This window comes from Talaromyces amestolkiae (genome assembly GCF_001896365.1).
Source record: "Talaromyces amestolkiae strain CIB chromosome Unknown scaffold2.1, whole genome shotgun sequence".
NCBI lineage: Eukaryota > Fungi > Ascomycota > Eurotiomycetes > Eurotiales > Trichocomaceae > Talaromyces > Talaromyces amestolkiae.
In genome coordinates this window covers 676,108-700,902 of record NW_024468038.1, presented here as the reverse complement: position 1 = coordinate 700,902, position 24,795 = coordinate 676,108, and the positions used below count along the sequence as shown (strand labels likewise).

Sequence of the window (24,795 nt, the reverse complement as noted above, 5' to 3'; positions counted from 1 at the left end):
TGCAGAATCAAATGAATCTCTAATAATTGTAGCCACTAGATATCAATCAAGAGGGACAAATTGCCCCTCGTCCTTTTTATCGGATATCGGCGATAGGATGTTCCTTATCTTAGCGTGGGTGAAATCTTGGCGCTCCACAATTGGATAATTTGGGCGATTTGACCCAAGAAAAAAAAATATCACGGTCAGTGATAAGAGAGTGTTGATTCTTCACCTTATTCACCACCTCATACCAGTTCTATATTCAAGATGGTGAAGTTAGGTATGTTACGATATTCAGCTGTATATGTGTGAGTTCAGTCGAATTGATCTTTCGCAGGAAAAAAGTCCAAGCGGACGCCCGTCCGGCTGCGACACAAGATTGAAAAGGCCGGCGCAGCAAAGCAGAGAAAAGCAAGGAAGCAAGCTAAGAAGGTATATACATGAAGCCCGAAAAAATAGTATCATTGAGACTATGTACTAATTGGAGCTCAATCAGGACCCGACATGGCGCTCAAAGATCAAGAAAGACCCCGGCATCCCCAACCTATTCCCATTCAAAGACAAGATCCTTGCAGAGATCGAAGAAAAGAAGCGGCAAAAACAAGAGGAACAGCTCCGTATCCGTGAAGAAGCTCGCGAACGTCGCAAAGCCGAGAAGAAGGCTGCCGGCATCGAGACTGCTGATGACGAGGATGAGGACGATGAGATCATCGACGATATTGATATTGAGGATGATGACGAGGACGTCGATGGCATGGACGAAGATGGCGATGGCTCGAACCCCATGGCTGCTTTGCTTGCATCTGCACGAGCAAGAGCTGCTGAATACGAAGAAAATGGCGACGAGATGAGTGAAGACTACGATGACGACGAAGACGAGGATCGCATGGATGAAGATGCTGAGCAGGGAGGCGTCTCTTTGCAGTCTGGTGATATCCCCACAATCGCATCCCAAGTTGCATCCAAAGAAAGCTCGCGACGCGCATTCGACAAGGTCTTTAAGCAGGTGGCGCAAGCAGCAGATGTTATTCTCTACGTTCTCGATGCGCGAGACCCCGAAGGTACACGATCCAAAGACGTCGAGCGCGAAATCATGGCAGCAGAGGGCGGCTCAAAACGATTGATCCTCATCCTCAACAAGATCGACCTCGTGCCTCCTGCCGTGCTCAAAGGATGGCTGATTCATCTCCGACGATATTTCCCGACTCTCCCCCTCAAGGCCTCCAACGGTGCACCCAACGTTCACAGCTTCGACCACAAACAGTTGACCGTAAAAGGCACATCCGAGACACTTTTCAAAGCACTCAAGTCATATTCTCAAACCTCGCAACTGAAGCGAGCCATCTCCGTCGGTGTCATCGGATACCCCAACGTTGGAAAATCGTCCGTCATCAACGCGCTTACAGCCCGTCTCAACCGCGGACGCAGCAATGCCTGCCCTACGGGCGCCGAAGCAGGTGTGACCACGAGTCTGCGCGAAGTCAAGCTGGACAGCAAATTGAAACTTATCGATTCCCCTGGTATCGTCTTCCCGAATAGCAGCAAAGCATCCTCCAAGAAGAAGAAAGAAAACGACGAAGCTCGTTTGGTGTTATTGAATGCCGTTCCTCCCAAACAAATCACTGMCCCCAYCCCCGCCGTTAATCTTCTTCTCAAACGCCTTCAAACTACCAATGAAACCTTGTTTCAGAAAATGCTCGGTTTGTATGGAATCAATTCGTTGTTCCCGATGAATGGCGGAGATACGACGACCGATTTCTTGATCCAGGTAGCTCGCAACCGCGGCCGATTGGGTAAGGGAGGTGTTCCCAATATAGCGAGTGCGGCGATGGCTGTCATCACTGATTGGCGCGATGGCAGAATCCAGGGCTGGCTTGAGCCGCCTGTTTTGGCTGTTGCGGGTGTCAATACTGCTGCTGCTGCTTCTTCTGATGCAGCAAACGCAGCAGACAATGGTCCTGCCGCGGATGTGAAAGAGATCGTCACAGAATGGGCTAAGGAGTTCAACATTGAAGGCTTATGGGGCAATGGCGAGAGCGAAGAGTGATCGAAGTAGTTTCCAATATCTTCATGGGTAATTTGATGATGGGAAAATATCGGCGTATTGGTGTTTGATATCATTTCATTTTACATGTCAAAAGAATATACTCGTCGTTCTGGGCCAGATAAATAGATCCAAAAGCTTTGCCCTTTGCACCCAATGCTATATCAGTAAACAGACGTAATCTAAACCGAGCTTGAAACTAAAATGAGCCCCAAAACGTAATCCATTAACCGAATCCCCGGAGTTGTGCTGCCGGGCCGTTGTCATCATCATCACTACCACTATCATCATAATCCGCCTGCATCTTCCCATCCAAATCTTCAACGCGATCAAGATCCTCTACTTCTTGTGTGTCATTGTCCTCATCTTCCTCCTCGACCTCTTCATCGTCGTCCTCTTCTTCAGGTTCAGGTTCAGGTTCAGCTTCTTCTTCCTCTTCAGTCTCATCTTCATCCACCTCCGTCTCATCTGGCGAATGCTTTTCATTGCCAGCACTATCCCGTTTGATACGCTTATTGCCCTTGATCACTGACGACGTCGATGTCCCTGCCGCCGTGGCATCCTTCTCTTCACCCGCCGCCGCAGGTACGACACCACCCGCTTCACCTCCATCTTTGGCCTCCGCCTGCGTGTCCGAAGTAGTAGCGGCTTTCCTATCTTTCTGCGCTTTCTTCTTATCCGCCAACGCCTCTGTATGCGCGTCCAATTCGCGCTCGAGCTGGGGGCGAAGAGAGTCGAATTCGAGTTCTGAGAGGGCATTCAAGACGTCTGAGGGCGCAAGGGTACGTTTGAGGGTGGCTTCGTTTGCGCTATCACACTTCGATTAGTCGACTTGTTTCTTCGCTTTTTTGGTATGATGTCCAGAGCAAGATGATAACACTTACTGGGAAGATAAATACGAAATAAACACCGTAGCAGCCTTCTGAATAGCCAGTAACGCATCCTTTTGAATCGCTGTGTCGGGTGGTAGGACGCTTTTAGCGAGCCGCTGTGTTACTGCTCGTGGTAAGAGCAGGTCCTGTTCGATTTTCGTCAGTATATCACGCAACTTGGCTTGTAGGAAGAAGGAATAATACCTCCACGCTAATACCATCCGATTGAGATTTGGCTTGTTGTTCTGTTACCTGTGCACTTGCTGCTGCGGCACTTGTAGGACTGCCGGGGTCTTCATTGTCCGTTGCTGGCATTGAAGATGTCGATTTTCGTGGTGGCATGGTTGCCAACGCGCGTTTTCGTTGTGCTCGAGATGGATGTCTTTCAGGATGTATAGCCAAAGAAGTAAGACGATGACTATAATTATGGTATTATATACAAGAGCGCCAAAGTAAGAGAGTATATCTGTCTTATCTCAGTTCGGAAGAAGTCAATTCAAGAGTGAAAGTGGTGTCGATAGCAAAGTAAGTTTGACGCGGCAGTGGGCGCGGCGGATAATTGTTCTGGATGAATGGATAATGTTGCGGGCATCGGTAAGACACATACTTACCCTCTGGACAAGTACAAAATTGAATAGTATAATTAGGGTGTCAGAATAAAGCGATACGAACGTCACGTCAATCCATCTTATACAGAGTAAACTGTTCATAAGTAACGCGCGACAATCACTTGATTGACGCCTCAGGCATCAACCATCGTTCTACTAGTACATGCGGCGCTCAATGGTGTCAAGAAACAGGCATGAGAGAAAAAAAATTTATGATAGAAAAAATGAATTGCAAATGTAGACGATAGCAGATATTAGATAGGTATCGTAGAAATATGTCTCTCAAGGTCAACCCCAACCATAAAACGCCAGTGTGCCCTTCAGCAGATATGCAGACCCGTATGAGTCTTCCTTCACGAAAGACGCCTTGAATGACCCAGATAGTTCTAAAAACCAATTGTAGTCCCTGATGTCGTATGTACATCGACCACTAATAACGCCGCCGTATGCGATTGCAGGATAATTCTATTCAGGTATCACCAAACTATGATGTTGAATAGGACATGTATAACTGATGATAAATGTCGAAACTAAAGTGGAAGGAAAAGCACGATAGCGAATTTCAACTGATGAGAGCCTCCATATCTTTCGGTATACTCTCAGGAGATATGGTCTCTTGACCTTTCGGATCGACTAGACCCGGAAAAAGTATGGAGTTCGCGGGCAACGGCTTCATGGCCTTTCCACCCTTTCCGACCTTGCTGCCCTTGTTGCCTTTAGTGACCATAGAATAATTGGTAATCTTCGCTGATTGCTCTTTGGTAGGGCCCTTCTTCTTGGGCGCACTTGCTACAAGTTTCTTGGGTACCTGTTGTTTGGGTGCCGGTTTCTTCTTGTTATTAGACTTGCTGGCAATTAAAGCTTCCATAACAGTCCTTCCTCTGCTTGCAGGATTGGCGAGGGGTTGTTTCGAATTCTTGTGTGGAAGCTCGTCACCACTTTCGTCATTGTTCGAAACCGGTGTAAGCACGCCAGCATCCGTTTTTCGGACCTTTTTCGGTGTATTAACGACAACAGAGACAGATTGCTCCCTCTTGACCCGTTCGACGTCCAAGTCATTGCACTCGTCAAAGATCTGAGGAGTGTTATCATTCCATTGCTTTAGTCCGGCCAATCGTGCGACTTCCTCGCAATTTCCTTTTACAACCAAATCCCAACAGTCTTCAAACTCCTTTCCGACCGGGGGCTCGTTGTTGATCCACATAGCGATGCCTTTGGGCTTGGCACGGACAACCTTGCACAAGCTCTTGACAAGACGTCGCACGCCGGGTATCTTCAAACTGGTTCCGACAACAATCACGGTATCTGGGCGAGATCGAATATCCGAGTTCATCACAGCAGCGATCGCTTCTTCGTCGGGGTTGTGTTCATTGTACAGTACAATGCGCGGACGCATCTTGCCTACACCGTGACTGCGCTGGCCTGTGGTCGTGCGCAATTCATCTGTTTCGGTACAGGCGGGRCAAGCAGGAGCTTCAGGACCGTCAAACAAGTCTCTATCGAATTGGGCGAGATGGCGACATTTCTGGCAGACCATCTTATCGAGGCTTCCATGAAGCTGGATGCAAGTCGGCCAGGGAGCCTTCGGAGGCAGAGGAACCTGGGTGATCAAGGGTTGTAATGAAGTCTCAATACAGTCGATATTTTGAGTATAAAGACGCGCCAAGCGGTTGTCCTGAGCCATTCTGGCTAGCATGTGGTGAAAGGCTGTGGGTTTTGTGTCGGCAGCTTCCTGTGAGAGGGTTCGCACCATCTCATGGAAGGAGGCAGTGAGTGAATCATCACGGTAGACAGCGGCATCGAATAGCAGCTTGCCGGATGCTTTTAGGTTGTGTTTCTTCTGAACGGACTTGAAGAGACCATCTGCGGAGCGGAAGTCGGGGACTATACAGCATTAGAGGCAAGCCACTAATGCGGTAAATCAAAAGAATAAAATAAGAGAAAAACTTACTGCCAGCAGACGTTGAAATACCAGCACCAGCAATAACAACAATCTTGCGGTGCTCTCGTAGGGTTTTGGTAAGCAGCTTGATCTGAGGCAACTGGTCGGCATAGGGAAGCCTTTCCGGATTGGTCAAGTCCAGATGTTGCGTCGACCGCGGCGGTGGGCCCACGCGCCTTTTTTTCTTGGCGGGCTCGTCTTGGCTCGACGTAGCTCGGGCGCGTTCCTCCTGGTCGTCCTGCGTTGGCGGTGGTGTGGGATAGCACTCTGGTGGCGGCTGCGGAGAGTCGGGAGGCGAGCTCAAATCAGAAATACTGGAAGAGTCCGACATGTAGCTATAATCGGATGGCTCGTGGTCCATAGCCATGGGGAGAGTGGGAAGGCTGGAGGTGTTGGCCATGGTCGTCATCCAGAGAGGAAGAGGGAGAGGGGAGGCAGTAAAGACACTTCGCTCCTTTTTCCTCCTGTTGCAGGCGAGAAAACTCGTAGACGTGTGGAATATGTTGAAATTTTAGAGCAGCATTGGGTACAGAATAGATGACGCAAGAGTAATCCAGCGTGTTGTCGCACGAAAAAGCAGCAATTGACGTCGTGGGAGAAGAAGAGGAAAGAAAATCGAAAAGGACGGGTGGGCAGGAGAAGAGTTGAAGAGCGACAACAAGGGAAGGAGCGAGCGTCAAGATAAAGATGGCCCGTTTGTCGTTCCCGGGGGCGGCTGCAAGAACTGCGAAACTGTTAGTGTGCGACTGTGGGTGGTTCGGATGGGCGATGATCTAATAGAAATCTCTGAAATTCTTGGGGACATTTGTTTATTTTGACCCGCCGGGACTAGCAGGCAAGAAGACAGAAGACGCAGACAGCAGACAGGCAGAGACACAGTCAAGGACGGATGGAACGTCGCTCTGTCCCAAAACGCTTAGGCCAGGAATTCTACAGATGCAAGACATACTACGTAACTGGAGCCGCGATATTACGTGTTCCGAGGAGAGCGCCGTCGTACCCTGATCATATGCGGTGTCAATATATAAGACCAGTACTGAGTCGATATACGTAGTTGACAGTCAAGATGAACAGCACTGAAGCTCGCTGGAATGCATCGCAGCCAATCGTCAGCAGAATTTTCCCGCGGTTTGGACGATGCTGTGTGGTCCGTTGCAGGCGCGGTTCCTTCACCGTGCAGCACTAGCGGTAACCATGATACGTCCTCATGGACATCCAGAGACGAATAGTCATTACTACGTAGTCTATGTAGTCTCTGTGGGCACGTATCTGAGATCTGCACGAATTTATACTACGTAGTTTGAGTGTTACATGAGACAATCATCGGAAATTAGCTTTTTATGCCCTCTCAGAGAAAATGGCACACAAAGACCTAGTTTTGGTATTGATCGTGTATTGGCGGCGTATCATTGTATTGTGCCGTCGGTTGGCGGGGATACGGCCTGATCTTGGCATCTCAAAGTCACGTGCTACCCCATCCGCATGTAGCCCCGTGGCCCAGATGGGAATAGCGCTGGGGAGCCTCAAACAATCCCGTCTGCCGACGATGAGCTCTTTCTTTACTGGGGGGCATCTGGGCTGGCTCCTTTCGTTCCTGACTGATTACTTACATACATCCACCCATCCACGTGAAATCTGTTTATTCGACCATTTGGACTTGCGTACGAGTCTTCTTTAGAACATCTTGACACGAGCCGGTAAACACTCCCGTGCTTTGTGTTTCGAATTCGGGATATCAGCCCGAGCGCTCTTTTGCTGACTCAACATTGGAGCTTCGGGATAAGTTAACTTAACTACAACAAAGTCAAAGAGACTTGCTAGCCCCGGAAAGCCTGACTTCTTTGTTCGCATGTCATAGGATCAGACAAATGTTCATCCCACATTCGCGGCCCTTGGAAGTTGTGGGCATGCGAATTTCGCTTGAATATATAGCTACCCTGATTGTATCCATTTGATACTAGAGTCTTGTCTTGGCTCTTGCCCGATACACTGTCATGCCTTTGATCATGGAAGAGGGGCTAGATGTGGACGATCTCTTCGGAGACCCCAATACCCTGGACCTGGGACTGTCAGCCGCCCAACCTACAAAGGGATTGGCTCAGCGTCTTGATGAGATGCGTCTGTTGGGATGCTGCCGGTGAGTTGGAACAATCAAATTTGGAGATATTGTGATTGATCAATTACTGATGGTAAATAGGAAAATCGCTTGGTCAAGGTTGGGATGTATTGCATACATCTCCCAGGATGGCCTTCAAGTGATCGTCCGCCATCTCGCATGTAATCCTATCGATGGGAAATGGGCATTGACTGAAGAGTACTCGCAAAGTCAGATTCCTCAACTTCACCTTGGTCAACAGCTGCTTCATCTTTGCTGGAACGAGACAGGCTCTGACCTAGCTGTGCTTGATGCCTCGGGACGCATATCAATTTTATCGATATCAGCGGCTTTGAATAGTCTTGGTATTAGCCGCCAAACCGTGGTCGATCCTCCTGACGATGGTTCTCAAGTCGTTGGTATGATGTGGATGAACTCGAATCGCGCCGTGCGTGCCTCACAATATCATGCAACTTTCCTGATCTCTAGCTAACTCAAAGAATAGGTGCATGCTTTTCATCAAGCTGCAAAACTAAATGGAAGATGGAACTATTCACCCTACCGACGTAAGCCCATCGGGCCATTCCATCCGGCTGGCAAGCCGGCGCTTATCTGCTTCACTAGAAATGGAATCATGAGGTTGCTATATCAGAATCCTGACCAGAGATGGGCAGAGGTTTCTGCTGAATTAAAGACGACTAATCAATCCGACCGTATCCTTACCCATGCAGCATGTCTACCTTCACCAAGTATGTAATATAAGAACCCTTGTATCATTACCCTTCATTTTCGACTACATTTCTTCCTTGTTACTAACAAATCGCTACTACAGATGGTATTCTAGTTGCTACTCACTCGCTCTCAGAAAAGCTCAGTCTTTACAGAGTACAAATTATGTGGAATCCATCCAATTGGGATCAGACACAGCAGAGGCAGGCCTCTGGAGTTATGCCCTTCCCGGTGCCTTCTATCCGCATCAGTCACTGCAAGACTGAACTTCCCGGAAGAGTCTTCAGCTTCAATAAAGATCAGTCCGATGATTTGCAGAATCTAGCTCCTAATCAGAGCTTTTTGTACCAGCTCACGAATTTAGATCTCGTTTCAGGGCAATTTGATAACACCGGGGCAACGACATCACCTCCATGGATATTGGCAGTGTACTCGAGCCCGTTTAACAGCGCAGGCCACGATCCTCAACAACAAGAGCCACCTGCGTCGGTCCTGGTGAGGTGGCAGCTGGAGACTTCTACATTAAATCTGCACCCAGTCTTTGAAGAATCATTATCAAAAAAGACCAACGGACAACAGAGGGTAAAGCAGCTCCTTACGCACGTTATGTTGACAATGTTGATACTAACAATAACAGACCAAACTAGAGATTCGGAGGATGGAAGACATTCACTTTGATAAGCACGTAGTCTCCATCGACCAAATCGAGTTCGGATGCGTCCTAGCGATAACACACGATGACAGCTCAGTCTCATTTTTTGACCCTAAAAGCATGTCTCAATTTGCTGAAGGTGGCGATAACAATACAGTGACGAGCCTGGCTCAAGCTGGTTTCCGATTTCCTTCTGATACTCCAGGTCTGTCGACAGCTAGATATTCCTTGATAGGGTTGACTGCTGACGTTGACTAGGCTTGAATATTTGTTTCTCGCCCAATAGCTGTCTTGCGGTGGTTCTTGATGCGGATTGGCAAGCCCAGCTAAGAATAGCTGGCTATAACTTTGAGCCTGACGGTGATCTACATGAAGGTATGCATTCTATCGCAGAGCTCTCATCGATCACGAAGCTAATCGTCCAGGTAAAAACTCAAATGGAATCATAGCGCTAGCCCTTACCTTCTCTCGTGGATGCGCCATTGAATATAACACGGACGACCTGATAATGACAATATCTCGTCATTTATCTACCGGTAAGTACATCATACAGCTGAGATTTCAAGACATACACTAAGCCAGACAGATGCACAAAATGTTTTCGTCAATGAAGTGTATCGAGCTTTACCCATCAATTGCAATTTTTCAATGGAACAGGATAAGCCCATGCAGCATCCATATGTCCCTCGCTGTTTGAGCCTTCAAGCTGCTCTCGGTTTTCAGAACTTTCAGACGCCTCGTGGCCTGCCTTACTCCGTGCCTTGGGCCATCCTTCATCTACGCCATGCATCCTTACTCTTTGCCTTCTTCTTTCAATATAGCAAACAGCCGAAGGAGAATGAGTCATTGGATCATGGTATGTTCATATTGTCTCAACATTGGCCACAGATTTTAATACTTGCTATAGATGTTCTACAAATGGTATACGGTAATACAAAGTGGGCTTTGGATTTCACCCAATATCTCTTAGACGACTTGTTCGCCCTTGCCAGAGAGTTTGAGCCCGTTCTTGATGACCAGGAAGCGCTTGCTCAGAAGGGTGAGTACGAATCTATCTTTTGAGTGAGGTTTACTAACGAAGAAAGTCAAAACGACATCATCATTATCTTTGACTCTTGTGCTGGCAAGTATGTCCCGAGCTTTTCTACATCTGGTTTGTAGGGGTCTACGAGGCGTACACACGAGTAGCATGGCGTCCCCGTTCGCCGGGGATGGCCGTGGATATAGTAAAGAGCTCTACACACTCATTGACAGTGCACCCTTTCGGTTCAATGTATACGAGAAGTTTCTCAGCAGTGTCGAATCCGCCATCAAAAACGCCTACCAAAGAGCAGGATTTGGAGACGACGAGCGCCGAACGCCAGAGAAGGATCTTCTGCTCAACTCGCGCATCCCTGCAGTAATGATCCCCGTTCTTGTCAGTCTGTTCAAACAGATCATTCCCGCAATACAGACGGAGATTGACCAGATGTCTATATATCTCACCGACTATAGTTGGTTGGGATTTTGCAGCGACCGCCGAACTGAGCACTTCCGGCAAACGCGAGCGGTCGATGTTGTGAAAAAGGTTCCATTGCGAGGATTCAATCTGAGCAACAACAACATCGAGCCGAACATGTCATCAGAGATTACGAGCAATGGAAAAAAAGCAGGCTCGTCTTCGCGAAGGCGCTGTGTGCGTTGCTGTGAGACTACGGGCGATCCTTCGTCGCCGCGCTCTATATTATATTTCCAGTTGACATTGCGTTTGCAACTCATTCGGAGTTGTCTTTGCGGTGGAATGTGGACGTTTGAAAATGGACCGCCTACTACAGCTGCGACGCATAAACAAGTTGGTTGATAGACTACCTTAGTATGAACCTGTAAATAATATTAATAGAAAGTCTCCCTGGCTACAATTTTAACCCGTCCTCTACACCGATAATACCACGCATAAGAATGACCAAAAAAAAAAGGCTTGAAGTAGATAATGAAGTTCTCATTTCATTACGATAGGAATGGATAATGTGTGTAAACTTTCATGTCCATTTCTTCTCATTTTTGATTTTTTGGCTCCCGCGCATTCCCTAGAACCAATTATCATAAGAATGATGATATTCCCATTTCCATGCACCCCTTTATCAAAAACGCAAGTACAAACACATCATATTTTCATTTAAGCCTGTTTCACTAGTCAGTATTCTGTACTGTAATTGTCTAATTATAGGTATTTGTGGTAGGCATACCTTAACAGCAAACTTCCTCTGGGGGAAGTGGATGTTCTTCTTGCGCTGCTTCTCTGTGATGAGGGAAGCCTCGTTCTTGCTGAGGCGTCGGCGGATGGCGCGGGTCTGCTTTGATCGGAGGTCGAGGGGGAGGTACTTCTTGCCCTTGTAGAAGAGGCGGAGCTGGGCGCGCTGGTTGGCCTTGATGACGGTCAAGATGCGGGCAATGGACTTGCGGAGGTCGTGGCTGTGAGGAAAATCAGTCAGTATTTCGTCTTTTCTTTCTATCGTCGAGTTTGATGTGTAGGATTGATGATATCGCCCATTCTATCGTCTGTATGCAATTCGATTGATTTCTGTGTCCGCGCTTCGCATGGTGTTTCTTCAAATCGCTTCAAATGACGCATGTTGAATATTCTCATTTCCAATTCTTTGTTAAAAGAAACATCTTCCTTCTCGTTCCAGAGTCGTAGATTTTGTCGATCGCTCGGTGTGCATAACATCGGATAGATGGGCGAATATCATCGAAAAAAAAATGGCGTATTGAATTGATCGAGAAACTTGTGTACAACGTACATCCTGTTGAGCTTGGAAGAAGCACCCTGGGAGATCTTCTGGACACGAAGCTGGCCGAGCTCAGTCTTCAACTCATCGAGCTGCTTGGTGAGGTCGTCCTTGCTCTTTCCCCAGAGCTGAGCAGTCTTAACCTTGGCGCTCGACTATTTTATCGAAAAAAAGACACAAGTCAGTACATATCGCAAATCAATCGACAGAGAAATCTCGCTTCTCGCGAAAAACGCATAAGTCACATACCATTTTGGCTGCTTCGAGTCGTTTGTCGTGAGTTTGTCGAGTTGAAAGATTGAAGATGGCGAGTCGTCAAGCAATTTTGGGTTGATTGTGGGACTAGGGTTTTTCGCGAGTTTGACTGTGCGCCTAGCCTGATTAGGCCCGACTCCCCAGCGGCAGAGATCACGTGAGCGGTCGTCGTGGCTTGTGATCCATCCTTGCCGAATCGGGACTGGCTCTAGACCGCTTCAAGTTTAACTTGTTATGCCGTCTAGACGGATGAGTGTTTGAGATTGGAGTTGATCATGCTAATGCGGCTGCCTCGGAAGACTCGACTGATATCGACGTTACGATTGCCTTTGTTGCATGGTATTTTCACACCGTTGAGTTGACGAATTCAAGACCGATCTCATCTCGAGCACCTTTACGTCAATCTACCATGGCCACATCAACTGGCGGAGGATGGGCCCAGCTACGCCAGCAGGCTCGGTCACTCGAGACCCAGGTACTTTGCACTTTCTTCTTGATGATACCCAAGTTCTGACCTAACCATTATGCGTAGACCGAATCCCTTTTTCACACATACTCTCAATATGCTTCAATGTCACAATTGCCCCCGAAACCGTCAGAGGAAGAACAACGGGTAGAGGGCCAAATCCAGAGTCTCCTTGAAAAGGTAACTACCCGACCATCACAGCCGTTGCTTCTTGCATAGACATCTAACGTCCATAAGCGCGAAGCATTAATCGGCCAACTCMCCCGCCTCCTCGACTCCGAAGCAACCCTGACCTCCTCAGCCCTCAAGCAAAACAACCTCGCCCGCCACCGCGAAGTACTCGCTGAACACCGCCGAGAACTAAATCGCCTCTCATCCAGCATCTCCGAAGCCCGTGACCGCGCAAACCTGCTCTCAAATGTACGCTCCGACATCGACGCTTACCGATCCTCAAATCCGCATGCCGCAGAGGCCGAATACATGCTTGAAGAGCGCGGGCGCATCGACAATAGTCATAATATGATGGATAGAGTGCTATCGCAGGCATATGCTGTCAATGAAAACTTCGGTCTGCAACGCGAGACTCTAGCCAGCATTAACCGGCGCATTGTCGGTGCTGCAGGACAGATTCCGGGAGTCAATTCATTGCTCGGAAAGATAGGTGCTAAGCGGAGACGGGACGGTATTATACTCGGCTGCTTTATTGGGTTTTGTTTTATGATGTTGTTGCTTTTCAGGTAGATGACATCTATCTGGTTGACTCTTGAGCTGGCTCTGGAGGTTTTGTGATGTTTCTTTACTACATCGTTTCTATAATCACTGTTGGGAAGACAGGTACATAATCTGTGCATGGGCGGCGTTGATGATTTCTTTTATAGCTCATCTCGAGTGAACCTCCCGATTCTATATCATTGTGTTGGGGAATATGTCTATTGTACATGTAAAATATAATTACACAATTCGGCGCTTCACATCATCGCGCACTGTGAATATAGCAGATGATATCAGTCATCTCTACTCCTTTGGTGTCGTCACTATCCTTCGTTTCGTTGGCGAAGTCATAGATGCACCACTAATATCGTCCGCCCGCTTCTTCTTCTCTTCAATCAACCTCAAAAGTCCCGCGTTCAAAGAATCCCTCTCAGCTGGATCTGCGGAACCGCTGCCCGCCCAACGAATATGACCGTAATCATCCAGCAGATAGACGTACCCGACCTTGCTGTTGAGCATTCCGATGGCCTGCTTAATCGCGTCTGTCATGCCTTCCTGCACCAGAAAGTACTTATCATGCTGGTCCCTGGGCATTTCGCGTCGCATGTTACCCATGAAAAATCGGACTAGCCAAGCTTTCAGCCTGTTCTCTTCAAGGTTGATGTCGATTCTTTGGGTTGTTACCGGATTGGCGGCAAGGGTCTCGTACAGTTGCGGATTATTTTCGGGTTTCGTGAACGTCGCCACCTGTGATTCCGCCCATAGACTCGAGAAGAGACTCACAACTGAGATCTTGCCTTTTATAATATCTGTTGTGTCTTGTGGTTTTTTTGGTGATTCGAGCGTCACGCCGTAGAGGTTGGGGAAGAATAGGGCCTTGTCGTGTTTAAATAAGCGCGGATTCGACCTGAATGTTTTGCCTTCGTTGTATTTCAGATTCGTCCATTCTCGAAAGTATGGTTTTGCCAGATGTGCCGTTCTGTTAGGGTTGGGAATGAAAGTCAGAATGGTATGTTGTCAACTGTCAGATCTGGGGGCTCACAATTCCTTCCGGCGCTGGAGATGCTTTTGGTAATCCACAAAGTCGTCACGGCGCTCACTCAATGACCGGTTATCAATCCCCGTATTTTGTCCTGGTAATGGAGGATATGGAAGACCAATCGGTCGGTCAAGCTCGATGGGCTGTACATTGTCTGGTTGTTCTTCCGGCGAAGGTTTAGCACTGGTTGTGCTCTTGTGCCGCACCGAGGTCCATACCGCCTGCGTCTGACAGCGGAGACAGCGGCTGTCTCTGAATATGGAGAATAGTCGCGACTCGATTGAGAGCATCGTGACCTATGACACTTGTTGTTGCCTGTCGACAGTCACTTTTTGGACGTCGAAAAATAACCGTTGCGGCCTGCGCACGGGCGGGCTCTGAGTGGCCGGAGATGCAAGCACTTGCAGTAGTTGCAGTTTGTATAGTTCGACCAATTACAGCTCGTTTTTCCAGCTCCACCAGAGAACCAAAGGATAGAGCTTCCTTTCTCCTTCCGTTCATTTGCTACCACTCATTGTTCATCTGATGTCTCAAAGCTTACACTGAAAGGTCTTTAACTTCAGCTCTAGGCAACATCTCACATGGCGTTCACTTCTGCCTCCCATAGAAGCTGCTTGGTGCGTAAAAGACATGCGCAAGGACCTAGAGATGACAGGCCCAGGCATAAATAAGGACGACTTCTTCCGGGATCTAGATGGTCTTGGAGATCTCAGCGACGACGCTCAGACTACTGGCGATTTTGCTGGACTTATAAGACGGACGGATACTGCTCCTACAAAACTAGCAAGGCCGTCAACTGAGCCCAAAGAGGACGATATACCAACCCCTGCACAGTTGAAAAGACATTCATCCATGGTTACAACATCTGCTACGAAAAGCAGTACCAGCGACGCACTTGAAATGCAGAGTGAAACTCTGGTGAAGCGCCAAACAGAGATCTCCCTGACTGAGCAGCCAAAAGGACGTAAGAAGCGACGGAGGCAGTCCGTCCAGATTATACCAGAATCGGCTCAAATCTTTAAAGGCCTGAAATTCTTTTTTGTTCCCAACAACGATATTTCTCCGGCCCGAAGACTTCGTATCCAGCGGTCACAGGAATATGGAGCGTCATGGGCCCAGTCGTGGTCGTCCGATGTTACTCATGTGATTGTCGACAAGGGGTTGGATTATAAGGAAGTACTCAAGGTTCTTACGCCTGAACAGCTTTCTGTGGGTGTTTCCCCAAAATGCAGACTTTCTCTGTGTTTGGATTCTGACAATGCCACAGGCCAACATAGCTATAGTCAATCAGGACTATGTTTCCGACTGTCTCATTTTCAAGTCCATCCTCCTGATCACACAGCTCCGGTTCAGGGTAGATGGAACACCCAAGACACCGGAAATTGACAATGCAGCTCCGGCGCCAGCTGCAGCTCCAGATACGTCTACTATAAGTGCAGACAATTCCTTGCCACTGAAAGAACCTGGACGACAGAGACGACGCTCCATAACCCCCTGTCGTACTGAATACACTCCTATAGACAGTAAGGCAGTCCAACAAGATGGATATATGATCTCAGCCCGTGAAGCAGGGCAAAGAGAAACAGATCTTTTGGATGAAATTATGCTCAAAGTCAAAGCCGCCGGTGACCTGGTAAGCTGAAACAAAGCATACGCAGACTGTCTCTGGCTAACGCAWAMAAGCCACTAGATGAACCCGACGACGAAGTAGCTCTCGATGCCACATTTGATAACAGCTGGGAAACAGAACTTTCTGGGAAAGCTACAGCCGTAGCCAACGTTCCCAATTGGCAAAAGAATTTCGCTTGCATGCAGAAGCACGACGGTAAAAGCTCTGACAACAATCCCAACGCCAAAACGATTGAAATTCTGCAGAAAATGGCCGACTACTACGACAGAACTGCAGACACTTGGCGCACGATGGCATACCGAAAAGCGATAGCTGCATTGCGAAAGCAGAAAACCAAAGTCTGCACCAAAGCGGAAGCCCTCTCAATCCCCGGTATTGGGCAGCGGCTCSCGGAAAAGATTGAGGAGATTGTGTCTACCGACCGCCTGCGTCGTCTGGAGAATATCAATTGGACTCCAGAGGACAAAGCGTTGCAGTTGTTTCTTGGTGTATACGGCGCAGGATTCACACAGGCATCTAAGTGGGTAGCTAAGGGTTATAGATCCCTAGAAGACCTTCAGAACGAGGCTGAGTTGACTGCGAATCAAAAGATTGGTGTGGAACGATATAATGATTTCCAGCAACGTATTCCGCGGGCGGAAGTTGCTCAACACGGAGAAATCGTCCGGGCCGCAGTTCATGCCTTGGATCCAGATATGGAAGTAATGATGGCCGGCTCCTACCGCCGCGGCGCTGCAGACTGTGGCGATATTGATGTTCTCATCACAAAGACCACCGGCTCTATAGAATATATCCGTACTCTGATGATGGAAAATGTCGTTCCAGAACTTACCCGAAGAGGATTTCTCAAAGTCAGCCTAGCAACAACGTCACGCGGAGACGGATCCAAGTGGCATGGAGCATCTGCCCTTCCTGGCACCGATCTTTGGCGACGGATTGACTTGCTATTTGTCCCGGGGGATGAGATAGGCGCGGCTTTGCTATACTTTACTGGCAATGACATTTTCAACCGGAGCGTGCGACTTTTGGCTAGAAAGAAGGGAATGCGCCTAAACCAGCACGGCTTGTACAAAGATGTGCTCCGAGGATCAAATCAGGTCAAGCTTACTGACGGCACCCTTCTCGAAGGTCGCGACGAGAAGAGGATTTTTGAGATCCTTGGTGTGCCATGGAGACCACCACAGCATCGTATCTGCTAGATTATGAAGCCGAATTATGAAAAGAAACCGAGCTGCTTCAGACCGACCAATTGAGACAATTAATTCCGGCCCCGATTACCTGCGTGCCGTACCTCCTTGATGCTCAACGCTGAATACAGAATCTTTGTGGGAAGAACACTCGAAGGGTTTGGAATTCTTCTTAAACATCACTTGGCATAATTTTGCCAGCAGTCCTTTTACTTGAAATCTTAAGAGGTATGCTAGCTAGAGTCACCCCATTGTATTACAGACCGGAAACATTAGAGTGAGACTATTGCTGGTTGACCCATACATTGTCATCAGAATTATCAAATATAGGATCACTACCAGAATGATATCCTCTTAAATATCTTAAAAGTAACATCTTGCGACAATCAAGCCGTGTATGCATACCGAGAAGATCTCTTGTAAGGGGGCCAACTATCCGAGCATCATTCAGAAACATGATTTCTAATCCGCTCAGAACTCCGATGGTATGATTTGGTATCGCAGCAGTTCCAAATTGAACAATGGATTAAATATGGAGCCGACTATTCCCGCTACCTACTAGTCCCATACCCAACAGTGGCCATGGTCGATTTTGAGTGGAAATGGGCCAATTTGCTATCAGCTTATTCATCGAGAATATCTCTCAGCCGTATTTTGGTAAAGTAAACCACAATATACATATTTATATACCTAGCTATGCAGGCCCATTAAGTCTCAATCCGTACATCCAGTCTTGTTACCATTGCCTCAATCCAAAAACTTAGCAGTTAAAGAGAATGCCAAACCTCGCATTAGCTAGAATCCGCAAAGACCTGATCGGGACCTGGAAACTCGTCTCCTATACCAGCAAACCAGCTGGAAAAGACGGTCCTATCGAATATCCCCTAGGCAAAGATGCCAAGGGCTACATCATCTACACAGCAGATGGGTACATGTCCGCGCAAATCATGAGACCTGGATCAAAATTTTATTCTTCTCTTGACCCGTTCGCAACTGCTGATGACGAGGCTGCTGATGCTGCACGCCATTATCTTGCCTATAACGGTCCCTTTGAAGTCATTGAGCATGAAGGAAAGGTTGCTGTGAAACACCATGCAGACTTAGCGCTGGTGCCGAATTGGGTGGGCAGCCAACAACTCAGGTTTTGCGAGTTGGAGGGCGATGAGCTTGTTTTGATGCCTACGCAGCCATGGATATTGAATGTAAGCATAGGCGCGTTCTTGTACCAGACGCAATTTGTTGATATAGATTTTTAGGGAGAGCTTGTTAGTCAGTGTCTGATCTAGAGAAGGGTTTGATGTAAAATTGATAGAAGGATGTTTTGTATGATATTCACATGTTGTACAGTCGAACAAATTGCAGTGTAAACAGTGACGACTCCCTTAGGGCTGCCCTAAGGGAGTCGTCAATGTTACATTTTGAGCCGGATACAAACCATTGTTTCGTTATAGCCAATACATACGACCATAGGGTGTGGAAAACAGGGCTTCCCGTCCGCTCAGCCGTACTTAAGCCACACGCCGGCTGGTTAGTAGTTGGGTGGACCAGCGAATCCCAGCTGTTGTATGTTTTTTGCTTATATCGAGGTTTTCTTTTTATTACTGATTTTCCTTCTCTATCTACCCCTCTTTCACCCACCCCTCATTCTCCTCTTTATTAAATCTTTTGGTGTTCAATCAGGACCTACGGGGTTAAAAGACCGCTTGTCATTGTGTGACATCCTGTCGGTTTGACGGTACCCTCGGCCTTGGAAAGAAGTTTTTCATGCGGAAGCAGACACTGCTCTACCTGGTGCTCGAGCGGCCGTAGCACTTTCAACAGCTCGAATTTCTACTCTATGGATCTGCCTAGAACCTAGGACTTGCCACCCGCAATTGATCACAGCCAAGCCGACCTTTTTTGAACACGAATTTTTACTAGGTACTTGACTCCTCTCTTACTTAAAAGTGAGTTTCGTAAAGGAAATGAGTGTTTCTTAGCCATAGTAAATAGCTATATAGTAGATAGAGATATCAAAGAGTATTTCCAATCACACATACAACATATCGCAACATATACAACATTCAATGCGGCTTCCCAGGCTGAGATGGCGCTCCGGGCTGTGGATTAGGCTTCCCTCCCCCGCCTGGCTTCGAAGAGTGCATAGGAGCACTAGAATCGGAAGCGCGCTCTGCACGCATTTACGAATGTCAACGATGTTTAGGATAACAGATGCGAACACGAAAAAAAAGAGGAGAACATCAAATATAGAACAAATAGGACAAAGGATACTTACGTCGTCTTATGGTGCACGCCTTCATCGCGTTGTCGGCACGGGCATTCATCTTTGAGTTGAGATGAATTTTGTGAAAGTTTCTAGAGAGCGCAGGTTAGCTGGACAGTTGTAGTAGCCGTCACTATGGATTGAGCTCACGGAGTATATTGGGTTGTTCGAATAAGAATGTACGGTTCGTATGAGAGGGATAGGGTCGTCGATTCCTGCGAAGGCTACGCTCTATATGTACTCAAGAGCTCCGGTTCTGAGGGGCAGTATATATCTAGACCGCGCGCGTGCCACCAATATCCAGATCAAAAATCATTCATGTACGGTGATTTCCATGCAGTAGCACGTTTCATCTTCCCAAGGTTTAGATGCCAATAGATGAACTATGCCCATATATATTGTATCTTAGTTCGGCGCTTGTTTTTGGCTAGGCTGTTTTGAAAGACAACTAACTAGATATTGTTGATTTCCGATTGGCTAAATTGGTGTTGCCCTGCCGCCGGAGCTTCCTGCCCGAGATAATATTTTTTATCGCAAGCCATTCCTGTTGCCGCTTTGACCCAGGATAACGTCAACGCTAGTCTTGCTCAGCTATTGAGGTTACATTTGTCACTTTACGATCACAGGCCGGGCGCGATATATCAGAAAACCCAACATGATGGCGACGTTTTCCACCGAGAAGTGGTGCATTCGCTTTAGAATCGATTCTAAATACTCGGTCAATGAAATCCCAGGTACCTGGCTTGAGAATGATTTGATCAGCAAAATGCTGAGTCTTCAGCTGTTGGGTTCTAAAAGATAAGGCACAGAGAAAAACATGTAGGTGGTAAGCAGGATTTACCTTGGACGTTCAGACCTCAGGTCTATTCCTTCATTTCCGTTCTTTATGGGTAATGCCCGTCTACTTTGTTTTGAATTGGCAGTCTTTTTTATATCGACCATGATAGAATCCAACTGTGACTGTGTATACAAATCGAGAATCTACATGGGGTGTCTCAATGTGGTGAAATAGGGATAACACCTATATAACCCTCGTTTCCTGCCAAAAGAACCCCAAATCTCGAAGTACTTAACAAAATATTCTTGATGTGAATAGATAGAAAGTATGATTTGTATATGTTCAGTGAGGGCTCTTGACACACGACTATAAGACGTCCTAGATGTTTGAGTTACCTATGTAGCTAATCAGTAGTATTTTGTTTCTTGTTTTTTCTTTGTTCCTTTTTGATGTTTACCTTTGGGCGGTGATGTACCCCGCCCATTTCTTTTATGTCCGCCAAATGCTAGCATTGCTTACCTGGGCGTCCGAGTAACGAAGTGCATGGAAATCCCTTCTTTATTCTCTATTACTTTTTTTCTCAATTCTCCTCCCATGGTATCTTCAGACGCGACAGCAATGACACCGACTCCCCGTCTTCGAGTTTCGTCCCCAATGATGAGTCAAGAGCGTAGAGATGATTCCCTCCACCAACGATTTTCGAGAAGTTTGCCCAAGGCCGGCAAGGCACGCAGAGCTCTTCTCTCGTTCGACGAACTACCAGAATGGCATCAAGATAATCAGTACATTCTTCATGGCTACCGCCCGATTTCAGGCTCGGCTCAGGTGTCATTTCGCAGTTGGTCATACATCCACAATGAGTCGGTCAACATATACTCTCACTTGATCCCAGCAGTCACGTTTCTTCTCGGCCAAGGGTATATTCAAAGTTATCTTATAAGTAGATATTCCAATATCACTAGCACTGATTCCTTCATTTTCTCATTCTTCCTTCTGACTGCCGTCATCTGTCTTGGATTGTCAACGACATATCACACCTTAATGAATCATTCCTACGAAGTCGAACAATTATGGTTGCGACTTGACCTGATAGGCATAGTCGTCTTAACATTAGGCGACTTTGTATCGGGAATATATATGGTTTTCTGGTGTGAGTCTTTGCAACGCAAGATCTACTGGTCTATGGTGAGTTGATATCTGTATGTCCTCTTTCTTCTCTCTTCTTCACTCATATTCAACGCTAACTTTGATTTGGAGATTGCAATCCTCGGATCACTTACTATCTTCATAATGGTAAATCCCAGATTCCAGGGCCCAGAATTTCGTGCTTTTCGGGCATTGACATTTGTGGCGACTGGCTTKTCTGGCTTTGCACCATTGGTACATGGAGTCAAGATGTTCGGTATCTCGCAAATGATGAAACAATCCGGAATGCCCTACTATTTGACCGAAGGAGGCTTTCTTCTAAGCGGAGCTTTGATTTATGTGGTAAGGCTTTAGATTTTTCACTTGATGAAATTTGATTCTGACGAATATGGATCTGCAGACCAAGTTTCCTGAGAGTCGATATCCAGGCAAATTCGATATATACGGCTCTTCCCACCAAATTTTCCACATCTTGGTGGTATTCGCTGCGGTAACCCAATTAATTGGGATATTGAATGCCTTTGACTACAATTACCTCAATCGAAAGTGCTTATAGAGATCTCTGATGCATAAGGACATTTTGTGACTAGTTTATAACACTTTACCAAGCGATGATGCCCTTCAATTATCAAGTGTCCTTTACCACCACAAGTAGCGTTGAATATGGTTTCGGTCACTATGTCCATGACTAGGATCGAGGATTGTGAGATTTGAAGTTACGATTAGAGCTGGGAGGCTGGAATTGATTAAAATTGAAAGTAACCAACTTCCACGGGGATGATCTGTGCAAGCTGATGGCCCCTTGAAACGTATACTAGAATAGTTGTATACTTTAGCTAAGTTGGATTTCCTATATTCGCTAAGAACACAAGTTCGGAGGACTGAATGTGGATTTTTCCATGTAATTCAAATTCCTTTTGTCTGCACGCCAGTATTGCAGGGTGAAGCCATATTCCAAGGTGTTCTGGGTGAATATGGAACGCTTCACCACCTTACCAGAAGTAGCAGAAATTAAAGCAGCAATGGGCTGGGTGATCACAACCATAATCACGCTGTGGTATGTAACCTTTTTGTATCTTTTTTGGTATATCTTTGCATTTTTACGGTTGCTAGAGATTGGAACAATCAAATAAATGTACGGTGCTGCTTATCTGTTTTATACCTGCAGCTGGCGAGGTTTTATTTTCTGTCATCTTAGGGCTAGTCTATTTCGGGAAGTTGCACGCAAAAATTGCCTCTTCGGGAATTCGGATTTCCACCATCTTCAACAAGCAACAACAACATCCCTCTAGGGCTGAGTCACCGTGACTTATTCACTTCGAGTAGCCTCTGAATTTATATGATCACTGAGAAGCAATCGTCAACTCTTTATGGTATCCTTGTAATTATTCGTCGACGCTGGGAATGCTTCGAAGATCAATGTGCTAGATGATCGTAGCTCGGCTATATGCGTGGAAACTAGATACACAAGTACGCGAAAGATCCCCGTATTTAAATAGCACGCTCATTATTACTTGTTCGTTGGCTAGTCGTAAGCTACTTAAGGCCCGTCAATACTTATCTCTCCCTGTCTCTTCTACCCTTGTTCATTCTCATTCTCATCCTTGTTCTACATTACTCAACATGGATTAGACCACATGCCTACAGTAAGGAAGTAGCTTGGCATGACTCTGAGTTAGCGTTGCCCAGATGAGGACTGTTTGAATTGTATGGACTTTGGATATCTCAGGGACTAATAGGCATTTCTAGAAGTCCATGTGGCATCTTGATGACGAGCAACATGTGTATCATGGGTATCATCTCGGTCAAATCTAGTCTCCCTTTGCTCGTGAAAAAAAAAAAAATATAGAGACATTTAATGGAGACACAGTATTACCATAAAAATTCCAGGGCCAAAAATCAACATTAATTTCAAATCGGCCACCAGCAAGGCTTACAGTTCCTACACACTGCGCGGTATACGAGGTCTTAGTCAAGAATTGACAGGCTGCCATATTATCTCCACAATGACTCGTTCGTAATGAACAGATCAACTCGATATCAAAAGTGGTAATTGAGCATCATGTCAGGATCAGTTCACCGAGTCCCCAAAACGCAAACGATGCCTGATGAGTCATCTCAGTGAGTCACTTGCACAGCGAACATTCTTCGTAACATAAAAAAAACAATCTGCCTCCATGAAATAACGGCCTTTTTTTTCTAAAGCTATTCACCGATTATGCTATCACCATGAGTAAAAGTCAAGTCATCATTGTTGGGTGCGCAAAGAAACCGGTTCCGTCTCGCACCGCAAGCTAATTTCTTACCAGCGCTGGCGTCTTGGGCCTCAGTTGTGCCGTGCAGCTGTCTCGATCTGGCCACAGCGTCACAGTCATCGCTCGAGATCTCCCCGGTGACTCACACATTGACTATGCTTCCCCATGAAAATCCCGAATGTGGCGTAAAGTTTGTTCCAGCCATTGAATACTTTGATTCCGCTGATGCAGACTCCTTTCTCGCTAAGGAGAATGGCTACATCGACTGGCCCGATTTTCGCATTCTTAAGTCGGAAGAATATCCTGTGCATCATGAGCCGATCAATTTGGGAGTCACCTACCGCAGCTGGGTCTTAAATTCTCCAGTATACTTACAGTGGTGCCACAAGCAGGCTAAAGAGCAGGGTGCCCAGTTCATTCGTGCTAATGTAGTATCCATGGAGGAAGCGATTTCCATCTTTCAAGGCCAAAGTCAAGGAAGTGACGCAGACGATATCCAGGCTGTAATCAATGCGACAGGTCGTGGACTAAATGATCCTGACTCTTTTCCATCACGCGGTCAATTCATCATAGTGTCTAATCAGTGCGACAAGACAATCAGCCATCATTGGGCAGATGGCTCGTCGACAGTGATAATTCCCCGACCCCTAGGAGGAGGCACGGTAATTGGTGGGACAAAGGAGCCTAACAGTTGGTTGGTTGTTCTATTCATATCAATTCTCTTTTTTGAGGTTACATAAAAAGAGAACATCATTACTAACTAGTGCAGGTCTGAGGATATCTCTGATACTGTCACCAAAACAATCCTCAAAAGGGTTGCAGGCATCTGTCCTGAGCTAATCGACCGCGCAGACAATGGTACAGATGAAGCTCATGGTTTCGAAATTCGCCAGGTCTACGCCGCTCGGCGCCCTATGCGACGGGGTGGTTTGCGCCTCGAAAAGGAGATGTTGAGCCAAGGCATTCCTATTGTTCATTGTTACGGCGCTGGTGCGAGTGGCTTCAAAATAAGCTGGGGTGTGGCCAAACAAGTCGAACGCCTGATTTCCAGCACTCAACTACTTGTGAACGACCCTTTGGAAACGTCATGACCTTTCGCTGATCTTCCACCACCCTGCTAATCCGCGCACGCGGGACTGCTTTGTCAAGTTTGATTGTCTTGGGGATATCATAGTAGATCCGAATCAATTCTTTATATTTTAGTCTACGTCTAAACTCCCAATTTACAGCAAAGCTTTGATCCGAACACATGTACGCTCTCCTGGAATCGGGAATTATAAGGTCTACGTTTGTTTCTTGAATACAGGCTTCTCCTCAACTCGTGGCGCTTTTATTATAATCTCAATTGACCGACACTGATCACAATGCAGTTC

At 46.8% G+C, this 24,795-nt stretch overlaps 9 protein-coding genes across 9 annotated transcripts; 5 read left to right on the top strand and 4 right to left on the bottom strand.

The window, feature by feature from the left end:
- Window positions 1-249: 249 nt before the first annotated feature.
- BHQ10_001525 (uncharacterized protein) lies at window positions 250-2,029 on the top strand (the record flags this gene model as incomplete). The annotated part of the gene is made up of 3 exons (XM_040873571.1): window positions 250-262; window positions 320-414; window positions 479-2,029. The coding sequence occupies 3 exons, from the start codon at window positions 250-252 to the stop codon at window positions 2,027-2,029; spliced, it is 1,659 nt and encodes a 552-aa protein (XP_040730030.1).
- A 223-nt stretch (window positions 2,030-2,252) lies between these two features.
- BHQ10_001524 (uncharacterized protein) lies at window positions 2,253-3,240 on the bottom strand (the record flags this gene model as incomplete). Its single annotated transcript, XM_040873570.1, has 3 exons — window positions 2,253-2,835; window positions 2,911-3,044; window positions 3,103-3,240. The coding sequence occupies 3 exons, from the start codon at window positions 3,238-3,240 to the stop codon at window positions 2,253-2,255; spliced, it is 855 nt and encodes a 284-aa protein (XP_040730029.1).
- An 828-nt stretch (window positions 3,241-4,068) lies between these two features.
- Window positions 4,069-5,848, bottom strand: BHQ10_001523 (uncharacterized protein; the record flags this gene model as incomplete). Its single annotated transcript, XM_040873569.1, has 2 exons — window positions 4,069-5,390; window positions 5,458-5,848. The coding sequence occupies 2 exons, from the start codon at window positions 5,846-5,848 to the stop codon at window positions 4,069-4,071; spliced, it is 1,713 nt and encodes a 570-aa protein (XP_040730028.1).
- Window positions 5,849-7,442: 1,594 nt separating this feature from the next.
- BHQ10_001522 (uncharacterized protein) lies at window positions 7,443-10,764 on the top strand (the record flags this gene model as incomplete). The annotated part of the gene is made up of 10 exons (XM_040873568.1): window positions 7,443-7,585; window positions 7,646-7,991; window positions 8,049-8,292; window positions 8,409-8,854; window positions 8,910-9,129; window positions 9,183-9,299; window positions 9,350-9,460; window positions 9,511-9,780; window positions 9,832-9,967; window positions 10,086-10,764. 10 exons carry the CDS (start codon window positions 7,443-7,445, stop codon window positions 10,762-10,764), a joined length of 2,712 nt encoding a protein of 903 aa, XP_040730027.1.
- A 315-nt stretch (window positions 10,765-11,079) lies between these two features.
- BHQ10_001521 (uncharacterized protein) lies at window positions 11,080-11,944 on the bottom strand (the record flags this gene model as incomplete). The annotated part of the gene is made up of 4 exons (XM_040873567.1): window positions 11,080-11,085; window positions 11,150-11,375; window positions 11,705-11,847; window positions 11,942-11,944. The coding sequence occupies 4 exons, from the start codon at window positions 11,942-11,944 to the stop codon at window positions 11,080-11,082; spliced, it is 378 nt and encodes a 125-aa protein (XP_040730026.1).
- A 412-nt stretch (window positions 11,945-12,356) lies between these two features.
- Window positions 12,357-13,180, top strand: BHQ10_001520 (uncharacterized protein; the record flags this gene model as incomplete). Its single annotated transcript, XM_040873566.1, has 4 exons — window positions 12,357-12,422; window positions 12,480-12,593; window positions 12,651-13,095; window positions 13,155-13,180. 4 exons carry the CDS (start codon window positions 12,357-12,359, stop codon window positions 13,178-13,180), a joined length of 651 nt encoding a protein of 216 aa, XP_040730025.1.
- Window positions 13,181-13,427: 247 nt separating this feature from the next.
- BHQ10_001519 (uncharacterized protein) lies at window positions 13,428-14,453 on the bottom strand (the record flags this gene model as incomplete). The annotated part of the gene is made up of 2 exons (XM_040873564.1): window positions 13,428-14,103; window positions 14,167-14,453. The coding sequence occupies 2 exons, from the start codon at window positions 14,451-14,453 to the stop codon at window positions 13,428-13,430; spliced, it is 963 nt and encodes a 320-aa protein (XP_040730024.1).
- Window positions 14,454-14,793: 340 nt separating this feature from the next.
- Window positions 14,794-16,992, top strand: BHQ10_001518 (uncharacterized protein; the record flags this gene model as incomplete). The annotated part of the gene is made up of 3 exons (XM_040873563.1): window positions 14,794-15,372; window positions 15,431-15,796; window positions 15,847-16,992. 3 exons carry the CDS (start codon window positions 14,794-14,796, stop codon window positions 16,990-16,992), a joined length of 2,091 nt encoding a protein of 696 aa, XP_040730023.1.
- A 764-nt stretch (window positions 16,993-17,756) lies between these two features.
- On the top strand, window positions 17,757-24,513 carry BHQ10_001517 (uncharacterized protein; the record flags this gene model as incomplete). The annotated part of the gene is made up of 4 exons (XM_040873562.1): window positions 17,757-18,182; window positions 23,237-23,288; window positions 23,477-24,116; window positions 24,192-24,513. The coding sequence occupies 4 exons, from the start codon at window positions 17,757-17,759 to the stop codon at window positions 24,511-24,513; spliced, it is 1,440 nt and encodes a 479-aa protein (XP_040730022.1).
- Between the last annotated feature and the right edge of the window lie 282 nt (window positions 24,514-24,795).